The sequence below is a fragment of the Monodelphis domestica genome, chromosome 3 (assembly GCF_027887165.1).
Source record: "Monodelphis domestica isolate mMonDom1 chromosome 3, mMonDom1.pri, whole genome shotgun sequence".
Lineage (NCBI taxonomy): Eukaryota > Metazoa > Chordata > Mammalia > Didelphimorphia > Didelphidae > Monodelphis > Monodelphis domestica.
In genome coordinates this window covers 335,209,717-335,236,315 of record NC_077229.1, presented here as the reverse complement: position 1 = coordinate 335,236,315, position 26,599 = coordinate 335,209,717, and the positions used below count along the sequence as shown (strand labels likewise).

At 37.5% G+C, this 26,599-nt stretch overlaps 1 protein-coding gene across 7 annotated transcripts in view; it reads left to right on the top strand.

Annotated features, from left to right (window-relative positions):
- PAG1 (phosphoprotein membrane anchor with glycosphingolipid microdomains 1) overlaps positions 1 to 26,599 on the top strand; it is a 249,680-nt gene that overhangs the window by 210,117 nt on the left and 12,964 nt on the right. For all 7 annotated transcript variants that reach the window (XM_016431457.2, XM_016431458.2, XM_007486907.3 and 4 more), the window contains one exon: positions 21,842 to 21,901. In XM_016431457.2, coding sequence (XP_016286943.2) covers positions 21,842 to 21,901 — 60 coding nt within the window. The remainder of the gene's footprint in view (positions 1 to 21,841; positions 21,902 to 26,599) is intronic.

The window sequence follows — 26,599 nt, the reverse complement described above, 5'->3', positions numbered from 1 at the left end:
AGATGCAGAAAAGAGTGAGCCAGAAAGTCCAGTTTTTGCCTACTAATAAAAAAAGGAATCAAGAAGAATTTGGTGTTCTACCTTCCAACCTTCCAATCAGAGGGAGAAAAGGCTGAAGGAGATGCTCAGGTAAATTCTTTCAACCATGGAAACTCATAGGAGACATGGACGGGTTTAGACACAGATGAATTGCTGTCTTCATTGCAGCAGAAAATGTCTACACTGGCCAAAATAAGACTCATTGAAGTATTGATGTAACTCCAACAATTTCTAAAGAGTTCTAGAACTAATAATTTAGTGCATTCAGTAAAATGAAGAAAGGTCTTTAGTCTACTGTTTCTATGACAATTCTAAGAGAACAGAGGTTTTGTTGTTTGTTTTACTGGTCAAAGCCCCTTAAAGATAAACATTTTTGCATCTCCAAGTACCCACCTCATCTCTGTTTCTCCCTGCAAGCCCCAAGAGTTGGTGCATTCTGGATATCCAGATGTTGTTCTTCTTTGTTTTCTAAGGCACCAGTAGGGTTGTTCATACTTCTCATTTGTCCTGAAACTTATCAAGGCATCACCGGGAACCCACCAATGCACCTAGTTAAAGAAGAAAGGGTTCTGTCTGCCCCATATCAGTATTCCTCAAACTCTCAAATACCAGGACCTAACAAAGACTTCTGGCAAGTTTTTCCATACTTGCTTGCTTACTTTTTCTTCCTGGATCTGGGTGTTCCTCTTCTCCCCTGTGTGCAGAATCACAAAGTATCATCACTGGAAGGGAGTCCTGAAATCCAATTCAGGCCTAAAGCAAGACTCTCTTCTTACTTTTCTTCAACAAGGGGTTATCCAGCTCTGCTGGATTAGATATAAGTCAGGAATAACGAGTAGCACATGAAATAAAAATAGAAAAGGCACAAAATGTCAGTCCCAAATATAGACATGATCAAAGGCTTTGAGAAATAATAGTAGGATTCCAGTGAAGAACTCACAAATTTCATGTTGGTACATAAGTTCCTGTTTTAAATAAGTGAATAAAGAAAATCCTAGTAGAAACTACCACCAGGTAATAATAGTACTAGTTTGGATTGGTGATATAATGACTTAGAGAACAAGCCTGGGTTCAAGTCTCAGATCCAACATTCACTAGCTGTATGACCTTAATCAAATTAAATTATTTTATTGCTCTAAGCCCCAGTTTCCTCATTTGTAAAAAAAAAATGACTCTCTATCCCTTGAGCTACCTAGCTGCCCCCACAGTAAAGGTTTGTTAATAGAAGGACTAGAATGTAAGAGAAATCAGTTTGACACAAACCAATTTATAGAAGAATCAGTCATAAAATCAGAGGTAAAAGGAACCTCAGAAATCATCCAATATATAAGCTCTACCTGAATAAAATTACTCGGGCCCTCTATGATATCAAATTTGCATTCGTTCATCATTCTTAATATATAAGGCACTAGGCTAGGTGCCTTGAAATATGAAATGTGAAATGAAATACTATGAAATATAAAGCTACAAATGACTAAGAAATAAAACAGTCCCTGCCCTCCAAGAGCCTGTATTGAATGAGAGAGATGCAACAGGCACACAATTAGATGTAGGACAAGGAAAACAGGAGGGAGAGCCCCAACCACTGGAGAAATTAGCTAAGGCTTCATGGAAGAGACCATGACTTAAAATTTTGAAAGAAGATAAGGATCTTGAGAGGAAAAGATGAGGAAGAATGAATGAATTCCAGGCACAGGAATGGCTTGTCCAAATTCAGGGAGAAGGTTAGAAATGAAATCTGACCTTCAGGAAACAGCTATTAGTCCAATTTGGCTCAAAGTCAGAGTTCCTGAAGGGCTACCTGGTAGAGACAAGGCAGGAGAGGTAGCCAGGAAGTGGAGGTATTTCAACAAGGGGCTAAGGAGTTCTTGTGGCCTCCTGGAAGCAAATCTAAATGTCGTCTATAAAGAGATGACTTGATCTTGGAGCTGATGGTATGTCCAAAAAGATGAGTATGGAGAGAGATGGAAGGAGGTGGGGACACAGGGGGCAAATACAGAGCTCTGGGAATACCCACAGTGGTCAGGAGAGAATCAGAACAAGTGGTCAGACAGTTAGAATGGAGGAGAGCCAAGAAAAGAAACCAAGGAAGGTCAAAGTATCCAGGAAGAGGAGTGATAGATAATGGCCAAAGCTTAGAAGTTAGTGATAAAGTTTTTGGATATATACTTGAAATCATTGATAACTTTGCTGTCCATAAGAAGTGGCCATTCAGCCTTCCCTTGAAGAACTCCAATAATGGGGAACTCACTACTTTATGAGGGCACTGGTTCCATTTTTATACAACCCTAATAATGAAGTTTTTCTTTATATCAAATCAAAAGAATTTTTTAACTTGAGTGTTTATTAGCTCCTATGCCAAGTCCCTTTCATATGAATGGCTTACTTCTGTTACTGATTTTTTTTTAAAGTAGGAGACTTTGCTTTTATTCTGGAAGCAGGGAGAAAACATGAAGAAGTCCCCATCTTTCCTATTTTAATATAAGGCATGGACATTTGACATTAACTAGGTAGAAATTGGTGGGAGGTAAAGTCAGGTTGCAGCCAAAGGAGTCCATAAAGTTCCAGCAAAGCCCCTTTGTGTTTCATTTTATGGGAGCCTCTGGAAAAGTCCTTCATTCATTTGCTTAGAAAAATTATATTCTGAAAGTCAGCTTTTAAGCAAAAGTTCCCTGCCATATAAAAATAATGAAGTCTGGTTTTCCATTCTTTGTATCATACCAAATTAAAAACAAAAACCAAAGGAAAACACTGTAATCCTGATTTAAAGAGCATCCTTCCTAAGGCAGCTAAAGTTCTTTACTCGCTAGGATCTAACTAGTAAAAAGGGTCATTGGACTAATTGCTATCAAAGAGCAGCCTAGACTTCACTTTTTATAGAAATTAGAATAATAAATTGTGTAATCCAAGTCAATTTTATGTAGTATATGATGTGAGTGGGAAACTAGATGTGTTATCTCCACATAGTAACAATTCCTACTTTCTTTTTTTTTTTTAAACCCTTACCTTCCATCTTGGAGTCAATACTGTGTATTAGCTCCAAGGCAGAAGAGTGGTAAGGGCTAGGCAATGGGGGTCAAGTGACTTGCCCAGGGTCACACAGCTGGGAAGTGTCTGAGGCCAGATTTGAACCTAGGACCTCCTGTCTCTAGGGCTAGCTCTCAATCCACTGAGCTACCCAGCTGCCCCCAACAATTCCTACTTTCAATGATTCTCAGTACTTTAAAAATCCAGTATAAAAAATTAAATACTATATATGTTCCAGCAATATATATATATATATGTATATATATATATATATATATATATATATATATATATATATATATATATATATATATATATATATTCTTTCCTCTTCCCAGTGCTATAGCTTTATAGGAAAAATAAATTTTGAATATACAGTCAGTATTGCTATAACTTGACATACATTTCTAAAAATCATTGAATTCTGCAAAATCACTCCATAAAAACCATAGGGCTTATGGGAGAAATGGGGTTAGGAGTAGGATACTCAAAAAATTCACCAGTGGCACATTAAAAAAAAAGATAAGAATCTAATAAAAATAGTAGCACAATTTTATACATGTTAAATGACTAAGAAATACATAAATACTACCATAAATGGTGGCAGTGTCCTCAGACTTTCTGGTCAGCCTGTACCAAGGTTTCCAAGGACCTCAGTCTGGGAAGTTGATGGCTACTGGCTGGGGGTAAAGCAGGGGGTGGGCAGTGTGAGGGGGGACCTGTCCTGTACCCAGCCCCCCCACAAATCATACTGCACCAGAAGAGACACAACATATATGGCACTTTACTCTGAAAAAATGGTAGGTTTGGTTGTGGAATGAGACATCAGAAGGGTTGTCTCTTGTGAGTTATCATGAAATGGTATTATCCAGCCTTGCAGGATAACACATGGGGTGAACTAAAGTAGCTGTTAGGTGTTGGAGGACCCATTCCACCATCCACTGGAAATACTTCCTCAACCTGAACCCCACACTGAATCTCCTCCTACACTGTACTGAATACTGCTGGCAAGTATACATCTTCATGTTCCATGCCTTACCTGATATTATCAGAGTGCCGTTGAACAGGGTTATTCCTGTTGTTACAGCTTCCAGAGAATCTTGCATAATTTTGATGTATGGGTGGGAGACATTTTGTTGTAAAAATGACCGTTAAGATATTGTTTTGTTCTACCAAATCAAATACTTTTTTTTAAAAAACAATATTTTTACTATAAGATTCTATGGTGCTTAAGATTTAAACACCACTACATTTTCTACATTTTCAGTTAATTTCAAATAGAAAATATAAAGTCCATTGGAGAATATCACCTGCAAAAATATTTTTGTTCCCTACCAAGACTTTTTCAAGGATGCCCTTAATTTGTGTATTGATAATTCTCAGAAAGTTTTTATATTGATTGGAGTATAGGTCAATAAGTAAGTCGTTATTGATATGCTTTCAGTACCTTTAGGGGCTTGATGGGGGCGGTGGAGGAATTTCTCCACTCTGACAATTAGTGATGGCTAAACATCCCATGAAATAATAACTTCTCGTTGCCTCTTGGCACAATATAAATCCCATTCAACCAATTTGTTTCTTCACTTCTCCAAGGAGTACCTGTGAGCCAGACTTTCATTTACCTACAACTTCATTCTTTCTTCTGGCTTTGTTTACGACAAAAATGTCAAGATTGATATGACAGCTGCTTTAGCAATATGCCCACTTCTTGGTCATTGGACAAGAATCGCACATTTAAAGTACCAACCGTCAAATTAAATTCTATTGATGTGTGATTCTTAGCACCTGCTACCCTCTTTCCTGTTAACTTTGCCTATGTTACTGTCACAGTAATAGTGGAACACACAGGAGCAAGGGCCATTTTCTTTTCTTTGTTCAATGGGTTTCTGTGGCCCCCAAAATCATCACCAAGCAATTTGCCTAATTCCTTGCAAGGATGGTCCCAGAAAAAAGACTTTGGCTGTTATAGAGGCCATACTTGAAGTCATTCTAACCTGATGGGACTTGCCAGGGCTTATGCTTCACTAACAATCAATTATCACAGCACATTTATTAGATGCCTGCTGTATGCCAAGCACTGAGGATACAAAAAGATGTAAAAGACCATCCCTGCCTTCAACAAGCTAGAACTTTTGAAAAAGAACACTATCCATATCCAGAGAAAGAACTGGGGGAGTAGAAATGCAGAAAGAAAACATGATCAATTATGTGGTTTGATGGGTATATGATGGGGGATTTTAACTTTAAATGATCACTCTATTGCAAATATTAATAATATGGAAATAGGTTTTGAACAATGACACATGTATAACCCAGTGGAATTGCTCATCAGCTCTGAGAGGGAGGAGGGAAGAGGAGAAGGAAAAAACATGAAACATGTAATCATAGAAAAATATTCTTAATTAATTAATTAAAATAAGTAAAAAATAAAATAAATTAAAAAAGAATCTGACAATTTAATGAGGGAGACAACATGCAAACAAATAAATTTAAAGCGATATACAATAGAATAAGATATAAATAAGTAGGAATTAGATTAGAATAAATAGGGAATAAGTAGAATAGAATAAATAGGAAATAAAAAATTAAGAGGGAAAGCATTGCAATTTAGAGGGATTCCTGTAGAAGGTAGAATTTTAGATGGAATGTGAAAGAAGTCATGGAAGCCATCAGTCAGAGCAGGAAGAAGGAGAGCATCCTAGGCATGGGAATCAGCCAGAGAAAATGTTCAGAGCCAAGAGAGGTCATTATTTCTGTACTGAAGCATACAGTAAGAGTAAGAAGATGAGAAAGGTAAGAGGTTATACAACATACGAATTACAAATGATAACCAAAAAAAACCCAAAATAGTAAATCTCATTCAGTCAAGTCGACTCTTCACTTCTCAGAGGAGTACCTATGAGCCAGAGTTCATTTACCTACCATTTCATTCTTTCCTCTGAATGTGTGTACAACAAGAATGTCAAGATTGTCATGACAGGTGCTTTAGGGTGCAGGACAGAAACCCTAAGGTACATCTACATTACTTCCATGCTGAGATGAGTGATCGCAGTAGGGCTTTTAAGAATTTTAAATATGTAACATACATATTTTTTTTTGTTTACTTACATAAAAGTTTTGGGGCCCTAGGCAACTTTATAAAATGTGGATTAAGAACATTTTTCATGATATACAGAATCTTAAGAATTTGAAAAAGACGAAGAAAGATACACCTGCATAAGAATCCTTTATACAACACACCAAACAATTAATGATCTAGTCTCTTGAAAACCTAGTGAGAGAGCACCCGCCTTTTCCCAACACAGTCTGTTGCTCTTTGGGACAACATAATAACATAGAGGAAGCTTTTCCTCCCAACAGAACTTCCACCAGGTTTTTTAACAATTTGCATCCACTGCTTCTAGTTTTACAGAATTGGATTGAATAGATCAAGGCTAATCCCTCTTTAAAATGGCAGCTCTTTACCTACTTAAAGATGCTTTCCTGTCTCTTTTAACTGTCTCTTCTTCCAGCTAACCATCCCTAGTTCCTTCTGACCCATTCCTCACATAGTCTCCAGTCCTTCCATTGTTTTATCTTTCATGCCCTCTTCTGAACAAGCCTCAGCCATCTATCTCTTAAAACATAATCCTCATAAATGGATACTGTATTTCAGATGTAATCTGATGAAAGCAGAGACACATTATGCCTTTTTTGTGCTGCTTGGAGTAGCATTACTCTTTAAAATTTTTCATGTTACAATTTTGATTCATATTAAGCTTGCAATCCCTTAAAATCAATGTATAATCTATTAACTGCTTCCTCTGGACCAGGCACTAAAGCCTCCCATATATTTTCTTTTCTTTTCCTTTCTTTCCTTTTTTTTTAAACCCTTACCTTCTGTCTTTGAATCAATACTGTGTGTTGGTTCCAAGGAAGAAGAGGATAAGGGCTAGATCATAGAGGGTTAGTGCCTTGCCCAGGGTCACACAGCTAGAAAGTATCTTAGGCAAGATTAGAACCCAGGTCCTTCCATCTGTAGCCCTGGCTCTCAATCCACTGTCCCCCTCATATATTTTCGCCAAAAGATGCTGTCCCAAATTTTGCATTTGTGAAAGTAGATTTTTTTTTTAAAACCAGATGTACAACTTTATATTTCTCTATTAAACTTTTTTTTCTTCAGCTCCCCTTATTGTTCTTCCTTTGGATATCTTTATGGATCCTGGCCCAGCCCTCCATTGTGTTACCTATCCTTTTTCATTTGATATTTATCTGAAGATATTACAAGCATTACAGTCTGATAAAAATTAATGGTATGGGGCCAAAGACAGAGTCTTTAAAGGCAGTGGAAAGAAAAATCCATGGAATCACAATTGACCCTTACCAGGAGAGAGGGCAGGAGAGTAAGTGGACACAAAAGTGAAAATTCAAATGCACACATGTTATCTTCTTGCTTAGTGTAAGAAAGATTAAAAAAAAAATCTTTCCTAATCATTGATACCAAGAAATTAATTATTCTCTCTGTGTTTAACTCTCCACATGTCCATCTATTATATAGGAAACCTTGTCTTCAGGGACTGTGAATTGACTGAAATGGTTAAGGCTCTAAAGAATTAATCAAATGATGACAGATACAGTTCCCCAAGTTCCACAGAAAAGGTGTTCATCTTATTAAAATGTATTCAGAATCAAAGTCTTTCTAAGCTACAGCTTTATCATATCTTCCCAATGTTCACTCTAAGTACATGCATAATTCTGGAGCAGGATGCTTGCCTTGTAGCCAAACATGGTCATTGATTTTTAGGCTAAGTCTTCTAAAATTAAGTGTTATATGTCATCAACCATTATCTTATCAATTTTATTTTTTCCAGACCCATTCAAACTGTAGTTTAAGTCATTCTGATTTTAGCTGTGCACATCAAAAAGTACTAGGGTGTGACAGGTTCTAGTTTTTATTACTAGTATGTGGCTTTTTACTCACTTCTTGAAATAACACAAAATTCATTTTTTATCTCTTTATTTATATAAATATTTTTGCCCCAACCTCATGAAATTTATTCGATATTGTCCTTTGTTTGGCAAAAATTCCATAAAATATGTGAATCTCCTGTTCTTGATTTGCTTTTTGTCCTCATTCACATAATGTGGTCTATCCATACATAGGCACAAGATGTGTAATACTGCACCAAACAATGATCTTTCTTACTTTCACATTTGAGGCTCAAGCTCAGTGCTTTGCCCAAGATGATCCTGATAACCCATAGCATACCTGAGACTTGAACCTAGAGCCCAACACTAAATCTGGTATTTTTTTCTTCCCTCTTTCCTCCTCCCCCCAAGTAATAATTTATTACATTCTCCCCCAATTACTAACATTTGTTTTTTGAGACATTTGGATCCAAATTCTCTCCCCTCTCTCCTCCCTTGTGCATAAGACAGCAGTTAATCTGCTATGTTATACATGTATTATCATGCAACATATATTTACATAATTGTCATGTTATAAAAGAAGACACTTATTGCACATTGTATTAGAAAGGACACTCTGGAGCTATTTCTAAGTTGTAATAAATGAGATACTCTGACTAACTAGAGAGATACTTCAGAGATAGAGATATACTAGAGGGATACTACCAGAGGGGATATTCTGGGGTTGCATATTGATCACTCCTGATGGCTAATAGATCAAGATATTTCCTATTCTCCACCCTTCACCTCCCAGTTTTCTACCCACGCCCTCCTGCCTCCCTTCCCTTCCCCCTGTTAGTCAGCTACCTTTCTATGTAACTCAAGGGTGAACTGTGAGGTTTAGAGAAGATACTTTTTCCCTCTTTCTCAGGTAAGGAGGTTTATTGGGGAAGATAGGACAGGATAGAAGATGAGATGAGAGGGACAGGGTTATCCCTAGTCTATAATGAGGGTTAGAAGGATTATGAGAAATGTCAATCCTGTCACAGCTGTGACCCAAAAGTCTGTCAGGGAGTTATGAAGGAAGACTGATTTTTCTTCTGTCTTCTTCTAATCAGCCCAGTATATAATGGTCAATCACCAACATCAGCCACACCAAAGCCTCAGCCTAGGTCAGAAGAAGGCAGTCTCTCCCTTGGTCAGAAGTCAAAGCATTCTCTCAGTTCATCTCCTGACTAGACTGCAACTGACTTTCCTGGGAACATTCTATTTGGAATGTTCACCTTAATTGAGAGATGATGTCCCCAGCTGTCTGTCTTGCATGCATGAAAATTCTCTCTTCCTTCATGCCTCTTCCACATTCCCCCCCCTTTTTTCTTTAAAACAATGCACCTTACATTTTTTAATGATACTTACCTTTTATATTACTCTATCTATCTATGCTTAACTCTGTACCATCTTAAATATTGTTACCCTTCCAAAATAACAAAATCCTAACTTATCTTAGCTATTCTGTCTACTTAGTGCTAAGCTAAGAATGGGTATAAGAAAATGGTTTAGGTAAGGGATTTACATGAACATGGTTTTTACATAACAAATCCTGTAACAATTTTCCAAATCATTCCAACAATTTCCCTAACATTCAGAATATGCAATTGTCCTATCTCTCTTCCTTCATGCCTCTTCCACAATATACAAGGGAAAACAAAGGAAATAAAGTAAAAACTGGTATGCTTTGATCAGCATTCAGACTCCATCAGTTCCTTTTGTGGCATTGGATAGCATTTTTTTCATTTTAGTGTACAATGTTGCTTACTTTGGACCAATTAGTTGACCTTCCTATCCCTACCCAGAAGTCCTGCTTCCGCCAAGAAGCCCCCTCCAACCCACCTAGCCCCCATGATCTGCTCTTGCATTTTCTTCCACCATTGTGATCCTCCAACACATCCGGGAACACATTTCCCTGTTATGACACTGTCTCTAAGGTACTAAATGCTCCGTGTAACCTGGCATCAACTTATAACATCTTTTTCTTCCCCCACGGAGATGAAGCTGACACCTTTCTGATATTTATGGGCCTCTCTCTGCCTTGATGTCCTTATGAGCAAATAAGGATAATAATCTTTGAACTACATAAAGCAGGGAGTCCTTGTGAGAATGAATTGATATCAAGTTTATAAAGTGAAATGTACCGTGAAAATGTCAACTACTATTAAAATAAAACTGTCTCATATCATTCTTCTTTTCCATAGTAAGACGCATGTGTGAGGATCAAACCAAAACAGCCTCATTCCTATTAGTCTGGAAAATCCATTAGTTTTTTCTACACTGCAAATAGAAAATGATTCTTCTTATGATTGCTATATTTTTTTTGCCATTGCCCTTTTAATATTGTTTATTCCAGAATTGACCCATTCCTCTTAACTTACTCAACTATATTTACCTGAAACCATTTTAAAATTTAATTTGATAACACCTTTACTGAGGAGAGACAATTTCCAAGAGCATCAAGGCTTTCTCTGTATCCTGGTCCTCATTATAAAAGAATGAAAATTCTACCCCATCTACCTAAGATGAAATCTATGATAACCAATTGTCTTCTAGAAAATCCAATCCTCCTCATGAATCTAGGATTCCTAATAGGTCATCATGGAGCCCCTCACACTGCAATCACATTTCAAATGTGGCTAAGATAATTTCTGTATCCACAGACTTAGAAAATGATTCCAAATGGTCTGATGATTCTCCTGTGAAGCGTGGATATGTACATTGTATAGGATTATTAAAGAAATACTATATTTTTTAAAAGTTTGTTCCCTTCAGTCATACTCATGCTGTAATTGAAATAATATTCTAACTCATTTACTGGATTCTTTTAGCTCATCATCCTATAAGAGTATGAACCATATTTTATTAGCCATCCACTTAGCAGATTAATTAATAGGTCAGAGGTTACTGAAATACTCCACATCTTTACATCTCTTTTTATTGGAAGTTACCTTTCAGGATCAAGTTATTAAACCTATCTCAAAGCATTATGGTAACTTATCTGAAAAGCTGCTGAAATGACAGGAAACGAATGTCTGTGAGCAAAATATCCTGCCATTTATGCAAAAAGAAGACTGAACTATAAATTTGTAAGAAATTAATTTAGGGACTTGATGAAAAATGAGAATTCTAAAGTAATATTGTGGGGGAGTCAAGATGGCGGCTTAGCAAGCAGCAAAAGTTCAGACCTCGTGGAAGACCCTTCCTTACCGATACAGACTGAATGCTCCTAGGGCACCGAAATTCAAGCTGAACAACAGGACAGAAGCGTGGAACCCTCCTTCTGGACTCAAATCAAAAGGTACGCCCCCCCAAAAGCCAGAATCCGAGAGTACTCAGGGCTAAGGGGAAGGCAGAGGGAAGGTCCCAGGACCCCTCCCCCACAACCCAGAGGGCTAAGCCCCCAGCAGCAGCGGGAACCTCTGAGCGGGCAAAGGTGCTGGCTTGGAGGGTCTACCTTGTGAGCAGCGGGGCGCCGGGCTCGGAGCATCCAGCTTGGACAGCAGAGGGGGAAGCCAGGGAGAGACGGGCTGTGGCTGGGTCCCTCCATCAGGCTCCAGTCTTGCCTTTGCCTCGGGGCACATCCAGACCAATCCAGTTCTACCTAATTCCATCAGAACTCCTCAGAGTTTAGGGAGGCGGGCAAAGGCACTTGTGGACAGCAGAGAAGCAGCTGGAGAGAACTGGAGAGAGCCTGGGCGGCCCAGCCTTCCAGGAGTCTTCAGAGCCTCAGTGCTTCATACCACATACAGCCCAACCCACTTGAACTCAATCCAATCAAAAGCCTCCAGAGGATAGGGAAGCTAACATTCCTCTCCTAGAGACTGTACCAAGAGATCTGACAAAGCTCCAAGAGGGGAGACTGACAGCCCCAAAACCAAAACAAAATGAGAGGAGCAAGAGCACAGCCAAATACGGGGAGCAAAGAAGGGGTAAAATCGAGCAAACAACAGAAAAAGAAGAAAGAAATTACAATAGACAGCTTCTGCACAGGTAATGAGCAAAGAAAGAATGAAACAGAGGGAGAGGGATCAGCAAAGGAAAAATCAGAAACCCCAGCGAATTGGATACAGGCTTTGGAAGAACTCAAAACGCAATTCAAAACACAATTAAGAGAGGCTGAAGACAATTGGGAAAAGAACTTAAAAACTAAGATAAGTCATCTGGAAACAGAAAATAGTGTCTTGAAAGCCAAAATCAACCAGCTGGAAAATGAGGCAAAGGAGATGAAAGATGAGGCAAAGCAGATGAAAGATGAGGTGAAGAAGATGAAAGATGACCTCCAAAGAAAATCCGACCAAAAGGAAAAGGATGACCAAAAAACTAAGGATGAAATCCAGTCTTTAAGGATCAGACTACAACAAGAAGAATCGAGCGACCTCACAAGGCAGCAGGACACTATAAAACAAAACCAAAAGAATGAAAAAATTGAGGAAAATATGAAGCATCTCATTCACAAAACAGAGGATTTAGAAAATCGTTCAAGGAGAGACAATCTAAGAATTATTGGCCTACCAGAAGACCATGACAAAAGAAAAAGCCTGGACATTATATTACAGGAAATTATTAAAGAAAACTGCCCTGAAATCCTTGAACAAGAGGGAAAAGTGGAGATTGATAGAATCCACAGATCACCTCCTGTACTTAATCCCCAACTGACAACACCCAGGAATGTTATAGCCAAATTCAAGAACTATCAGACCAAAGAAAAGATATTACAAGCTGCCAAGAAGAAGTCATTCAGATACCAAGGAACCACAGTGAGGATAACTCAGGATCTGGCCGCATCCACACTGAAAAAAAGAAAGGGATGGAATACGATATTCCGGAAAGCAAGGGAACTAGGTCTACAACCAAGAATCAACTACCCAGCAAAACTGACTATATTCTTACAAGGGAAAGTATGGTCATTCAACAAAATAGAAGAATTTCAAGAATTCATAAAGAAAAGACCAGACCTGAACAGACAATTTGATGTCCAAGTACGGAACTCAAGAGAATCATCAAAAGGTAATTAAAAAAGAGGGGGAAAAAGAAAAACAACAACAAAAAAAATTTTTTAAGAGACTCAATAAGTTAAAATGATATGTATCCCTATAAGAAAAGAGGTCATTGGTAACTCTTAAAAACTGTTGTTACTACCTGGGCAGCAAAAAGAAGTATACTTAGAGGGAATAGCAACAAACTGTATAGGATGAAAGGGCAAGACATAAATAAGTATATAGATATATGCATGCAAAAATACATATGCATATACTAGTGGGAGACCTGAACCTTCCTCTATCCAAACTAGATAAATCAAACCAAAAAATAAATAAGAAAGAGGTAAGAGAAGTGAATGAAATCTTAGAAAAATTAGAGTTAGTAGACATGTGGAGAAAAATAAATAGGGACAAAAAGGAATATACCTTCTTTTCTGCAGCACATGGTACATTCACAAAAATTGACCATGTATTAGGGCATAAAAACATTGCAGACAAGTGCAAAAGAGCAGAAATAATAAATGCAACTTTCTCAGATCACAATGCAATGAAAATAATAACTAGTAAGGGAACATGGAGAGGTAAATCGAAAATTAATTGGAAATTAAACAATACAATTCTCCAAAACCAGTTTGTTAAAGAACAAATCATAGAAACAATAACTTCATTGAAGAAAATGACAATGATGAGACATCCTTTCAAAACCTATGGGATGCAGCCAAAGCAGTACTCAGGGGGAAATTTATATCCTTGAGTTCATATATAAACAAATTAAGAAGGGCAGAGGTCAATGAATTGGGCATGCAAATTAAAAAATTAGAAAGTGAACAAATTAAAAATCCTCAGATGAAGACTAAATTAGAGATCCTAAAACTCAAAGGAGAAATTAATAAAATTGAAAGTCAAAGAATTATTGATTTAATAAATAAGACTAGAAGCTGGTACTTTGAAAAAACAAATAAAATAGACAAAGTACTAGTCAGTCTAATTAAAAAAAGGAAAGAAATAAACCAAATTGACAGTATCCAAGATGAAAAAGGAGACCTCACCTCTAATGAAGAGGAAATTAAGGCAATCATTAAAAACTACTATGCCCAATTATATGGCAACAAATATGGCAATCTAGGTGATGTGGATGAATACTTACAAAAATGTAAATTGCCTAGACTAAAAGAGGAAGAAGTAAATTACTTTAACAACCCCATTTCAGAAAAAGAAATTGAACAAGCCATCAAAGAACTCCCTAAGGAAAAATCCCCAGGTCCAGATGGATTCACAAATGAATTCTATCAAACATTCAAAGAACAACTACTCCCAATATTAAACAAACTATTTGACAGAATAGGCCAAGAAGGGGTTCTACCAAATTCTTTTTATGACACAAACATGGTACTGATCCCAAAACCAGGCAGGTCAAAAACAGAGAAAGAAAACTATAGACCAATCTCCCTAATGAATATAGACACAAAAATCTTAAATAGGATACTAGCAAAAAGACTCCAGCAAGTCATCACAAGGGTCATCCACTATGACCAGGCAGGATTCATACCAGGAATGCAAGGATGGTTCAATATTAGGAAAACCATCCACATAATTGACCATATCAACAAGCAAACTGACAAAAATCACATGATTATCTCAATAGATGCAGAAAAAGCCTTTGATAAAATACAACACTCATTCCTATTGAAAACACTAGAAAGCATAGGAATAGATGGGCCTTTCCTAAAAATAATAAACAGTATATATCTAAAACCATCAGCAAACATCATCTGCAATGGAGATAAACTAGAAGCCTTTCCAATAAGATCAGGAGTAAAACAAGGATGCCCATTATCACCTCTATTATTTAACATTGTACTAGAAACACTAGCAGTAGCAATTAGTGAAGAAAAAGAAATTGAAGGTATTAAAATTGGCAATGAGGAGACCAAACTATCACTCTTTGCAGACGATATGATGGTTTACTTAAGGAATCCTAGAGAATCAACCAAAAAGTTACTTGAAATAATCAACAACTTTAGCAAAGTTGTAGGATACAAAATAAACCCGTATAAGTCATCAGCATTTCTATATATCTCTAACCCATTTCAGCAGCAAGAATTAGAAAGAGAAATTCCATTTAAAATCACCCTAGACAATATAAAATACTTAGGAGTCTATCTGCTGAGACAAACACAGGAACTATATGAACACAACTACAAAACACTTTCCACACAGATAAAACTAGATCTAAACAATTGAAAAAACATTGATTGCTCATGGGTGGGATGAGCTAACATAATAAAAATGACAATCCTACCCAAATTAATTTACTTATTTAGTGTCATACTGTAAAGATTAAAATTTATGGAATATGGGGAGACTGAGGCAGGTAGAAATTAGTTTCTCTCTGCAAGGAGTATTATATTTTTAGAGGTTTATTAAAGGTTAAAGATTAAGAATATACAAGTAAGAAACATGTGCCTAGGCCAGAGGCCTAGACAAAATAACCTCACATCATGGAAGAGACGCCTCTGCTCCCAAAACGGAAGTCCAAAAAAAAGCCCAAGAGCCCCCTCAAAAGCCTTTGAATGAGCTTAAATACCTTCTCGATCTCGGCCCAGGTGAGATTACAAGGCATTCTGGGGAAGTGGAGCAAAGGCTCATGGGAATTGTAGTCCTGTATTCGAGTCTATTTTTCACATTCCCCCATGTGATCATTTGCAAAAAAATTAATTTTTTTCCAAAGGATCATGAAAACAAAATCAACTTAAAAGATTACAATAGTGTGAGGATAAGAGAAGAAAGAATAAAACCAATAATTGCTGAACACATTGACAAAAAGCCTTTAGGGGGCAGTCCCCTTTGGCATAAAAGTATACATACAAATAAATGTTCAATCAACCACACCCAAAGTTCAATTTTGTGCAACTTGTGGTCTGGAGGCTTCTTCATGGTGGCTTCTCCAACAATTCAGTTCTGGATTCAGAGAGGTAGCATCTTCTTTACCTAAAATTCTTCTCAAAAGGAATTTAAACTTTGTAATTTAAATAATGATTTTTTTTTTTACATTCCCCCGTGTTGTGGGTGATTGAAAGATTCAGAATCAGTTAGGGATGCATGGCTGAGGTATGAATCAACTGGCAAGAGATATTAAAAAGACATCAGAAAATCCAAAAGAAAAATTTCTGGATGAAAATATAGACTATCAAAGTCTTATGTGTAAAAATTCCAAGTAGAAGAAAAATAAATCTATAACAGGTCCTTCAATCAGGGCCCAATCAAAATGATCTAAGTAATGATGCATTTGCCCAATTAGTGCCAGGACTATAGAAAGGTACCACATTATGAGAGGCAGAAAAGAAAGGGACCAGATTATAGAAGCCAAGTAGGAGCCAAGGTTTGGGGATACTCATTTGTGAGTATTTTCAGGGTGAGTGTAGATACAAGGAAAGCCTATGTCTTAACACGTTAAACATAGTAACCTCGAGTCTTCACACTAGGTTCAAGACCTTTGTATTGGCCTAGAAGTGCATCAATCCATCCTAGATTGGCCTTTCTTTGGCTTTGTGCAATGGCTCTTGTGTGTATCTCTTGTCCTGGAATCAGACAGAATCATTAAGCAAAGTCCCATAATTTATTTAAATAATTAGTGGCATCATTTTTATAGTCACAAGCCTTTTAGGGCATGTATTAGCAAATGTATCTTAAACTTAAAAATCAAAAGGTTAAAGAAAATCTTAATACTGGTGACATGTGCTTCAAATATAAAAAGGAGAGAAAAAATAAAAATAAAACCTGAAAAAAGTATATTGCACATGCAAGAAAAATATAATAATAAAAGAGCTTTAAAAATTCAAAAATATAGCTTATAATCATTGACACTCTGTGTCAGCTAAGAAAATATAAAATGTAAGACTTTCTCATCAAAAAATGAGATCCATTTCCTCTTTGTATCTGGCCATGATCACTGTGAGTAGAAGGCAAATGAATTGAACAAGGTTAACAATTTTTTCATCTTTAAAAATACAGTAGTACAAATATGTAGATATCAAAATCCCCAAAATTCTCAATAGCCCAATTAATTACAATAGCAAACAAACACACTTTCATATTTCACATAAGTTGCTGTATGACATTTTTAAAACCTATGAATTGATGGACATTTGTCACAATTTTTATAAATGTAGCAATCTTTCAACCTTGGTATTTAAACATATTTTTTAAACAAAGTAAAACTCATCTTGGGTTAAGAACATAATCAAGAAATCTATATATCATTCTGGTGCAAGTAAAGTAGTGAGCTGAAGAGTATAAATAAAGGGGTGCTCCTTTTGGAGGCTTTTTAAGGGTACAAATGCCCTGAAATTAACTGCCCAACTTCCATTCACATGTGGGAAGGTTGGGGTTTATAAAATACATTTCACTTCAGCTAATGAGCCTTACCTCATGGTAGGGGCAGGCAAAAATAACCAGATTGTTAAAAAAAAATCCAAAAATCATATTTATAAAACCCTTAAAATCAAATCATTTGAGGTATTTAGCACATTAAAATTCCAAAGGTTGTTAATACAATTATAACCAGTTCTGAAGTCCATCTATCCTCAGCAAAATAGAAAAAGGCTATTTTTTCATATATGGGCTTATTCACAATAATATTTGTTCAACACAGTTATAGGGGGAAAAACAACAGAATTTCAAAACTCAGTACATTCAAAATAAATTCAATCAACCTTCAGTTCAAGCAGAATAATATTGAATTCAGTAATATATGAACTTAAAATCACAAAGTTATATCTTAAACAAAACAATGCAATAGAATACAGAGATTTTTTTTATAAACCATTGGAGTCTGAAATGCCTTAGAGCCTTTAGTCTCTTCAAAGTTCCTTGGGGTTTTTTTGTTTGTTTGTTTGTTTGTTTTTAATTATCCATTTAAATGTCTATTGTCCGAAGGTAGAGTAGTAAAGGCTAGGCTATGGGGTTCAAGGGATCCGTCCAGGGCCCCATAGCTGGGAAGCATCGGAGGCCAGATTTTAACTAGAGACCTCCCGTCTCTGGGCCTGGCTTCCAGTTCGCTGGGCCACCCATTTTCCTCCCCAAAGTTAAAGTTGAATCTTTGGGCTGAGTCTGCTCCCAGACAGGCAGGCAAAATCAATGAAATTGCCAGAAGAGTCAAAAATCCTTTTAAACAGCCCATTGCTATTAAGTTTCTGTTTGAAAAGATCTGTTTCTTCTCTCTAGTCTTTTCTGTCTTTCCCCTCTCTGATACCCCTGCGGCCAATACCCCCAGCCACGTGGAGGCTTAGCCTAAGGGAAAATTACCCGGTCTCCTTTCCCTCTGGTCTCTCCCCTCCGCCCACATGGCCAATACTGTTACCAGCTGGTCGCAATGAGTCCTGAGCGATCTGCTCCAAGGATCTGGGTGATGAGCCGGCTGGGGTCACGCTCTTGGGTCTGAGGCGCAGAAATAGGCAGGCAGCGGGCCGGTGAGAGGCCAGGAGCTGGAGCAGCTGCGGGGGTGGGCAAGGCTGGGACCAGGTACCAGGTGAGGACAATCAGGGCTGCAGGTTGCAGGCAGGAAGCGGCGGGGCAGGTCCGGAGCCTGTAGCAGCTTTGCGAGGGTAGAAAACCTTGGCCAGAGAGATATGGCTCAAAAAAAAAATTTTTTTTTCTAGGTACTAGATATTAAAACTGAATTTAAGATCAGAAAAGAAATCAGAAGACTGAAAGTTCTTTTTTCCATTAGGTCGCCAACTGTAAAGATTAAAATTTATGGAATATGGGGAGACTGAGGCAGGTAGAAATTAGTTTCTCTCTGCAAGGAGTATTATATTTTTAGAGGTTTATTAAAGGTTAAAGATTAAGAATATACAAGTAAGAAACATGTGCCTAGGCCAGAGGCCTAGACAAAATAACCTCACATCATGGAAGAGACGCCTCTGCTCCCAAAACGGAAGTCCAAAAAAAAGCCCAAGAGCCCCCTCAAAAGCCTTTGAATGAGCTTAAATACCTTCTCAATCTCGGCCCAGGTGAGATTACAAGGCATTCTGGGGAAGTGGAGCAAAGGCTCATGGGGATTGTAGTCCTGTATTCGAGTCTATTTTTCACAATACCCATTGAACTACCAAAAAACTTCATTACTGAATTAGAAAAAACCATAACTAAGTTCATTTGGAAGAACAAAAGATCAAGGATATCCAGGGAAACCATGAAAAAATGCAAAGGAAGGAGGACTTGCAGTCCCAGATCTCAAACTATACTCTGAAGCAGTGGTTATAAAAACAATTTGGTACTGGCTAAGAGACAGAAAGGAGGATCAGTGGAATAGACTTGGCATAAATGATCTCAGTAAGACAGTTTATGACAAACCCAAAGACCCCAGCATTTGGGACAAAAATCCATTATTTGATAAAAACTGCTGGGAAAACTGGAAGACAGTGTGGGAGAGATTAGGTTTGGATCAACACCTCACACCCTACACCAAGATAAATTTAGAATGGGTGAATGACTTGAACATAAAGAAGGAAACTATAAGTAAATTAGGTGAACACAGAATAGTATACGTCAGACCTTTGGGAAGGGAAAGATTTTAAAACCAAGCAAGACTTAGAAAGAGTCATAAAATGTAAAATAAATAATTTTGACTACATCAAATTAAAAAGTTTTTGTACAAACAAAACCAATGTAACTAAAATCAGAAGGGTAGTAACAAATTGGGAAACAATCTTCATAGAAACCTCTGACAAAGGTTTAATTACTCAAATTTACAAAGAGCTAAATCAATTGTACAAAAAAGCAAGCCATTCTTCAATTGATAAATGGGCAAGGGACATGAACAGGCAGTTCTCAGCCAAAGAAATCAAAACTCTTAATAAGCACATGAAAAAGTGTTCTACATCTCTTATAATCAGAGATGCAAATCAAAAGAACTCTGAGGTATCACCTCACACCTAGCAGATTGGCTAACATGACAGCAAAGGAAAGTAATGAATGCTGGAGGGGATGTGGCAAAGTAGGGACACTAATTCATTGCTGGTGGAGTTGTGAATTGAGCCAACCATTCTGGAGGGCAATTTGGAACTATGCCCAAAGGGCGATAAAAGACTGTCTGCCCTTTGATCCAGCCATAGCACTGCTGGGCTTGTACCCCAAAGAGATAATAAGGAAAAAGACTTCTACAAGAATATTCATAGCTGCACTCTTTGTGGTGGCCAAAAATTGGAAAATGAGGGGATGCCCTTCAATTGGGGAATGGCTGAACAAATTGTGGTATATGTTGGTGATGGAATACTATTGTGCTAAAAGGAATAATAAAGTGGAGGAATTCCATGAAGACTGGAACAACCTCCAGGAAGTGGTGCAAAGCGAAAGGAGCAGAACCAGGAAAACATTGTACACAGAGACTGATACACTGTGCTACAATCGAAGGTAATGGACTTCTCCATTAGTGTCAATGCAATGTCCCTAAACAATCTGCAGGGATCTAAAAAACACTATCCATAAGCAGAAGATAAACTGTGGGAGTAAAAACACCCATGAAAAGCAACTGCTTGACTACAGGGGTGGAGGAGATATTACTGAGGAGAGACTCTAAATGAACACTCTAATGCAAATACCAACAACATGGAAATGGCTTTGAATCAAGAACACATGTGATACCCAGTAGAATTGCACATGGGCTATGGGAGAGGTGGTGGGAGGGGGGGGAGGGAAGAAAAGAAAATGATCTTTGTTTCCAATGAATAATGTTTGGAAATGACCAAATAAAAATTTAAAATTTAAAAAAAAATTTAAAAATAAAGTAATATTGTGGTTGCCAATTTAAAGATATGACTTAAGTCAAAATTACTTTAGTAGCTTAATTTACAAAGAGGTAGAAAGAGTGAAAATGGGAAAAGGTAGCTAAAGAGACAGGTTTTAACAAGCCTACTAGCCCTTCTCTAGTGAAATGAGGCTCAGCCCTCAGCTACTCACTCACCCAAGGTGAAGTCCTCCAATGTTGAAGTCAAAGGAGAAGATCCAGGAGCAGTCCTCCAAGAAGCAATCCAATAGCCAAGGTCCCAAATCAAAGTCTTAAGTCCCAGTCCAAAGCCACCTCCAAGAGGCAAGTCACCAGCCGAAGATCCCTGGACAAGAAGTTCAAGACTTTTAATAGCCCTTTTTCCATGTCACTTCCTATCCTTTCCTCTACTTTATGGGAACCAATTGCAGTCTTTTCAATTTGCTTAGCACTGCCCAGGGGGTGGTCAGTCACCTCTGGAGTTGTCCCACTTTAGCAAGTTATTTGTGAACACTCTTAATAAATGTTAAATAGGGGTGCTTAATTTTTTTATTGATTATTGATAGATTAAAAATTGCTGATTGATAGACAAAGAGAGTTTGATTTACTCTTCACCATTTTCCCCTGTGATTCTTTGAGAGACTAACTCCCCAATGAATCATTTAACATAATCAGCTTATACATCTAAAGATCTTCTAGCTTCAGGTGAATACAATATTGCACTTTCTAAGAGGAAACTACAATAGTTAGAGATAAGAGGGAAATAGAAGAGAGAGAGAGTAAAACCAGTGTTTGCTAGGTGCATTGACAAAAAATCCATTGGGTGCATGAGTCCTTTGGCACAAGAGTTTACATTCAGAATAAATGTGTTCAACCCCCATCAGTTCAATCAATTACATCCCAAAGTTCATTCTGGATCTTCTGATGTTGTGCAGGTTTCCTTATGGCACTTTCTCCAAACAGTTCATTTTCATGATTCAGAGAGCTTCTTTTCCTGAAATTTTTCTCAAAAAAATTTTAAGTCTTGGATTTTAAGAGAATTATACAAGTTTCACAGTATTTCATCTTTATATGTATTTGTTCTCTCTAACAGAGACTTAGTTCGCTGTCCTACAAGTCTCGAGAGGAAGACCCAACTCTAACAGAAGAGGAGGTAGGTTTCTGCAACTGTTCATTCAACAAACACATTAAGATGCCTCCCAGGAGCCAGGCACCATTTGAAGCTTTTGGCACCAGAGAGAGCCCCGATTCCCCCATGAGAAATCAGCATCATATAACATCACTAATTATAAATCCCTGCCATAGACAAGTCCCTGCTCCCTCTAAGGATGGGCTGTGTCATTTTTTGTTAATCTACTATAGGCAAAATGCCGTGTAAGGATGTTAATAGGAATATGACTTTGGGGTTGAGGATCTAATCATGACCGTGAATGACTGACAGGTGAGGAGATTAGAAAGAATCCAGACAACTAGGAAACAGATTCCTGGCAGGGAAAGACTTAATGAAGTAAGAGAATCAGCCTTGAAGGCAAGGATGATAGAAAGGATGAATAGAATGAAATATGAGTTGGCAAACCTGCCACCTACATTGTGGCCCAGCAAGGCAATATCATATTAAAATATAATTGGGAAATAGTTAACAAAATAAATAATATGCAATCGAATATAGATTATGTTAATAGATGCTTTTCTCAGTCAGTATGTGTCCCACAGGGATCTTTATGTGGAGTTTAACAAGACCATTAAACTCTACATAAGGCTCCCTGTGGGACACATACTGACTGAGAAAAGGGGCTGGGGCAGCGAGATGGCCAGGTGGGTGGAGAGCTGGACCTGGAGACAGGAGGTCCTGGTTTAAATCTGGTCTCAAACACATCTTAGCTGGATGACTCTAGGTGAGTCATTTAATCGTACTTGCTGAGCCCATGCCCTTTATTCTTGGAGTTCTTAATAGGACAGAAAGTACAGGGGAAGGGAGGGAGGGAGGAGAGAAAGAAGGAGGGTGGGAGAGAAGGAAGGAAAGAAAGAGGGAGGAATAAGGAAGGAAAGAAAAAAGAAAGGAAGTAAGGAAAGAGGGAAGGAAAGAGGGAAGGACATTTAAATAAAGAATTATTATTACAAAAATCCAAAGTAATATTCCTCATTGTAAATATGTGTACATCTTTCTATTGCTTTCATTTTTTTTAAACCCTTACCTTCTGACTTAGAATCAATACTGAGAGGCTCCAAGGCAGAAGAGTAGTAAAGATTAGGCAATTGGGGTTAAATGACTTACCTACAATCACACAGTTATGAAGTGTTTAAGGGTAGATTTGAACCGAGGATCTCCTGTCTGTAGACCTGGTTTTCTATCTGCTGGGCCACCTACCTGCCCCTTTCTATTGCTGCACTATATGTCATAGGTGTTATTAGAAGGCAAAGGAAAGAGGGAGAGTGAAAAAGAAGGAAGAGAAGGAAGCCAAGAAATAATTTTAGCATTTTTGGATGCTTATTGGAAAATTATCTCCAATTTTAGTCATTGAGATTTCAAAAAGACATAGAAAAAAAAAGGGAGGTCAGAAGTTAATGACAATGACAATCTTTGCGTGTCCTTTGTTTTTTTCTAATGAGAATACTGACAATTTTTTCTCTTGAAAAGTAGAAAACTAAACAAGAAAAAACAATTTGAGATTAAAATAGGAGTAATCTCATTTAAACATTAAAATCATATCAGCACTATGACGAAGCATTAGGAAAGCTGAATATGGAGAAAAATGAAGATATAAAGTGAGTAGTAACTCATAAAAGAATGAGGAATATCATTATTGGAGAAGATGTAGCTAACATGAACTGAGTGCACAAAAGAAGGGAAGGAGGGGCAAGGAAATATATTGGCATTTTCTCCATCTGAAATGCTTTCAGGGACATCTGGGTGATTCGGTGGATTAAGAGCCATGTATGGAAATAGAAAGTCCTGGGTTTAAATGTGGCCTCAAACATTTCCTAGCTGTATGACCCTGGGCAAATCATTAACCCACATTGCCTAGCCCTTATAGCTCTTCTGCCTTGGAACCAATACACAGTATTGAGTCTAAGATGGAAAGATAAGAGTTTGGTTTTTTTTTAATATTTTGTTCCTAGGCCTGGGTGAGCCAATGACATTTGTCTCCAACCCATGCCAGTGGAAGTTGGCATCCTAGAAAATCTAGAGTTCACTTGCTCCAAGCAAGGTGGAAGAACAAAGAGGTGCTCTAAAGGAGCATCCATAGAAATCTAAAGATCCTATCTGCTAAAATTATTTTCCTAAAGCAAAATTCTAACCCTACTTCTCCCCCATTTACCACACTTCAGCAGCTCCCCATTATTGCTGCAATAGAATACAAACTCCTCTGATGTTTCAAGTCCTCCACAATCCTCTCTACCTTTCCAGCATTATTCTACATGACTTTTTTCACACACTCTCCAGCCCAAAGTAGCTTTCTTGCTGCTCTTCCTACTCCAGCCTCTGTGTATGTGAATAGTTTATGCCTGGAATGTTCTGCTTCTGCACCTCTGACTCAAAATCTCTATTGAAGACAACCTTGTGAAAAACATCAGAATTGGGAAGGAAAATGGAAGGAAAAGTAAAGATCTGTATTAAGGGAGACCTTAAAGGGAAATTTGCTTACAATGTAGAGATGAAGGGATTTAAAAATAAAAATATTAAAAGATATCAGAATATTTAAGAAAAGCTCCCTGCAAAGCTTCAAAGGGATGTCCTGTGTTTTGTAAATTTTATGACTGGAACCAGTCTGAAGCTCTGAGTATAAAACATGTACTAGAATGTGTGAAATCAAGGAGATTGGAGAACACTCAGCAGTAAACTAAAGAGTTAGAAACAAACAAAAAAAACCAAAAAAAATGGCACCTCCATTTTCCTGGATATCATGCCTCTTTTTTGACCAATCTATTGCAATCTTGAGTCAAACAGAGCCCACAAACTAATCAAATCTCCAAACCTTTTTCAGGTGAACTGATCTCTAGTCATTCACATGAAGTCTCTATTTTCACCTGAAAATGAGAATACTTACAGGGTTATTGTAAGGAAAGTACTTTGTAAGTAGCGGCACTTTCTTTTCCTCCAAGATTCCCAAAGACATTATTACTTTATAATTCCTACTATTCCAAAAATATAGTAAATGAAAGCAATTGCCAATGTTGAGTGATATAGAAATGTCAGATGGTATTCCAAGAGCAAAATATTCTATGCTGAAAAACAATTGGCCGTATTAACTACTTTGGACAGAGGGAAAAAATAATATCGAATCATAAGATTTGGGAAATGTAAGGAACCTTAGCGATTATCTAATCGAGTCCCTGTATTTAACAGTTGAAGCAATAGATGCTGGTGAAGTATAGAGAATTGCCATATAGTTACAGAGAGCATTTTGAGATTTCTATAATGCTTATACCCTTGGGTAGACAAGGACTTTATAGAGCTCACACTCTCTTTAGAAAGGAACCATCCTTTTCCCAATGACCAATAAACAAATAACAATCTTGCATTAAGAATACTCTTAGACCAGCTGGAAATTTTACCCACAGTGTGTGAGATCCATGGAGGGGAAGAAAATATCCCTTGGCAACTGAGAAGCTGAGCATCTGTCAGAAAAACATGCTCATTTCTTTCCTAGACTTTTTCTTTTGAAATGGATGAATTACTATGTCAAAAAAGAATGCCAGGTAATCAAGGATATTTTGACTTCTGTCCAACCATGACTCATAATACCTGAAGCAATTTTTAATCAGTACAGAGCATCCATTCCCTTGTTACCAAAGGAAATTAAGTTACTGTTGATTTTCATGGTAAAGAATGCTAAGGATGTGATTGAGTCTGTTTTCTTGGATGGCAGCCTGCTAGAATATGGGGAATTTCCTGGATATGTATATCTTTCTAAGAGTGCCAGAGACAGATATTTCTTTGAACTATACAACAGCATAAGACTTTTGAAACCAAATGAAAACAAACCAATGCAAAATAACTAAATATAGAAATATAATACAAATATAAATAAGCATATACATTATTAATATGTCCATGGGGTCATCAAGACTTAGACATAACTAAACACCAACTACATATATCTCTATATAAATATAAAGAAGATTTCTCCTATGTTAGGTCAGCCAGATGGCACTGTAGATAAGAATTCTGGGCTTAGAGGCAGGAAGACTCATCTTCCTGAACTCAGCTCTAGCCCCAGACCCGTATTAGCCACATGCCCCTATTTGCCTCAGTTTCCTCATCTGTAAAATGAGCTGGAGAAGGAAATGGCAAAAAATAAATAAGCCCTCAAATGGAGTCAACAAAGAGTCAGACACAACTAAAATGACTGAATAAATACTGTGTTATCTTTTTTAAATATGCCCCACTCCCAATTGCATTTCATCATTCTGGATATCAGTAGTCTACTGAGATAAAGAATAAAGTAGTGAAAAGAAATTGGACATGGAAGCTGTTAACCTGGGTCTTGCCATTTACCTACTCTGTGGCCTTTGGTGTCATTTAATCTCTTTAAGCCTCAATTTCATCCTCCATCTAAAATATCATTAGTTTGGTCTCTGCCTCACAGGGTTATGAGGCTATAATTACATTTAAAGTGCAGTCACAAATCACTATAGATTTTGACCAAATATCATTATGATGATAGATCTCTTCCAAATGATTATGGAAAGGATAGTTTAGTAGAAGGAGTGATTGATTTTGGAGACAAACTGGGTTCAAATCCCAGCTCTGCTACTTACTTACATGTCTGATCCTAATTCGTAGAACCCCTCTGGACCTCAGTTTACTCATCTGTAAGACTTGCAGGTTGAACAAGATAACCTCTAA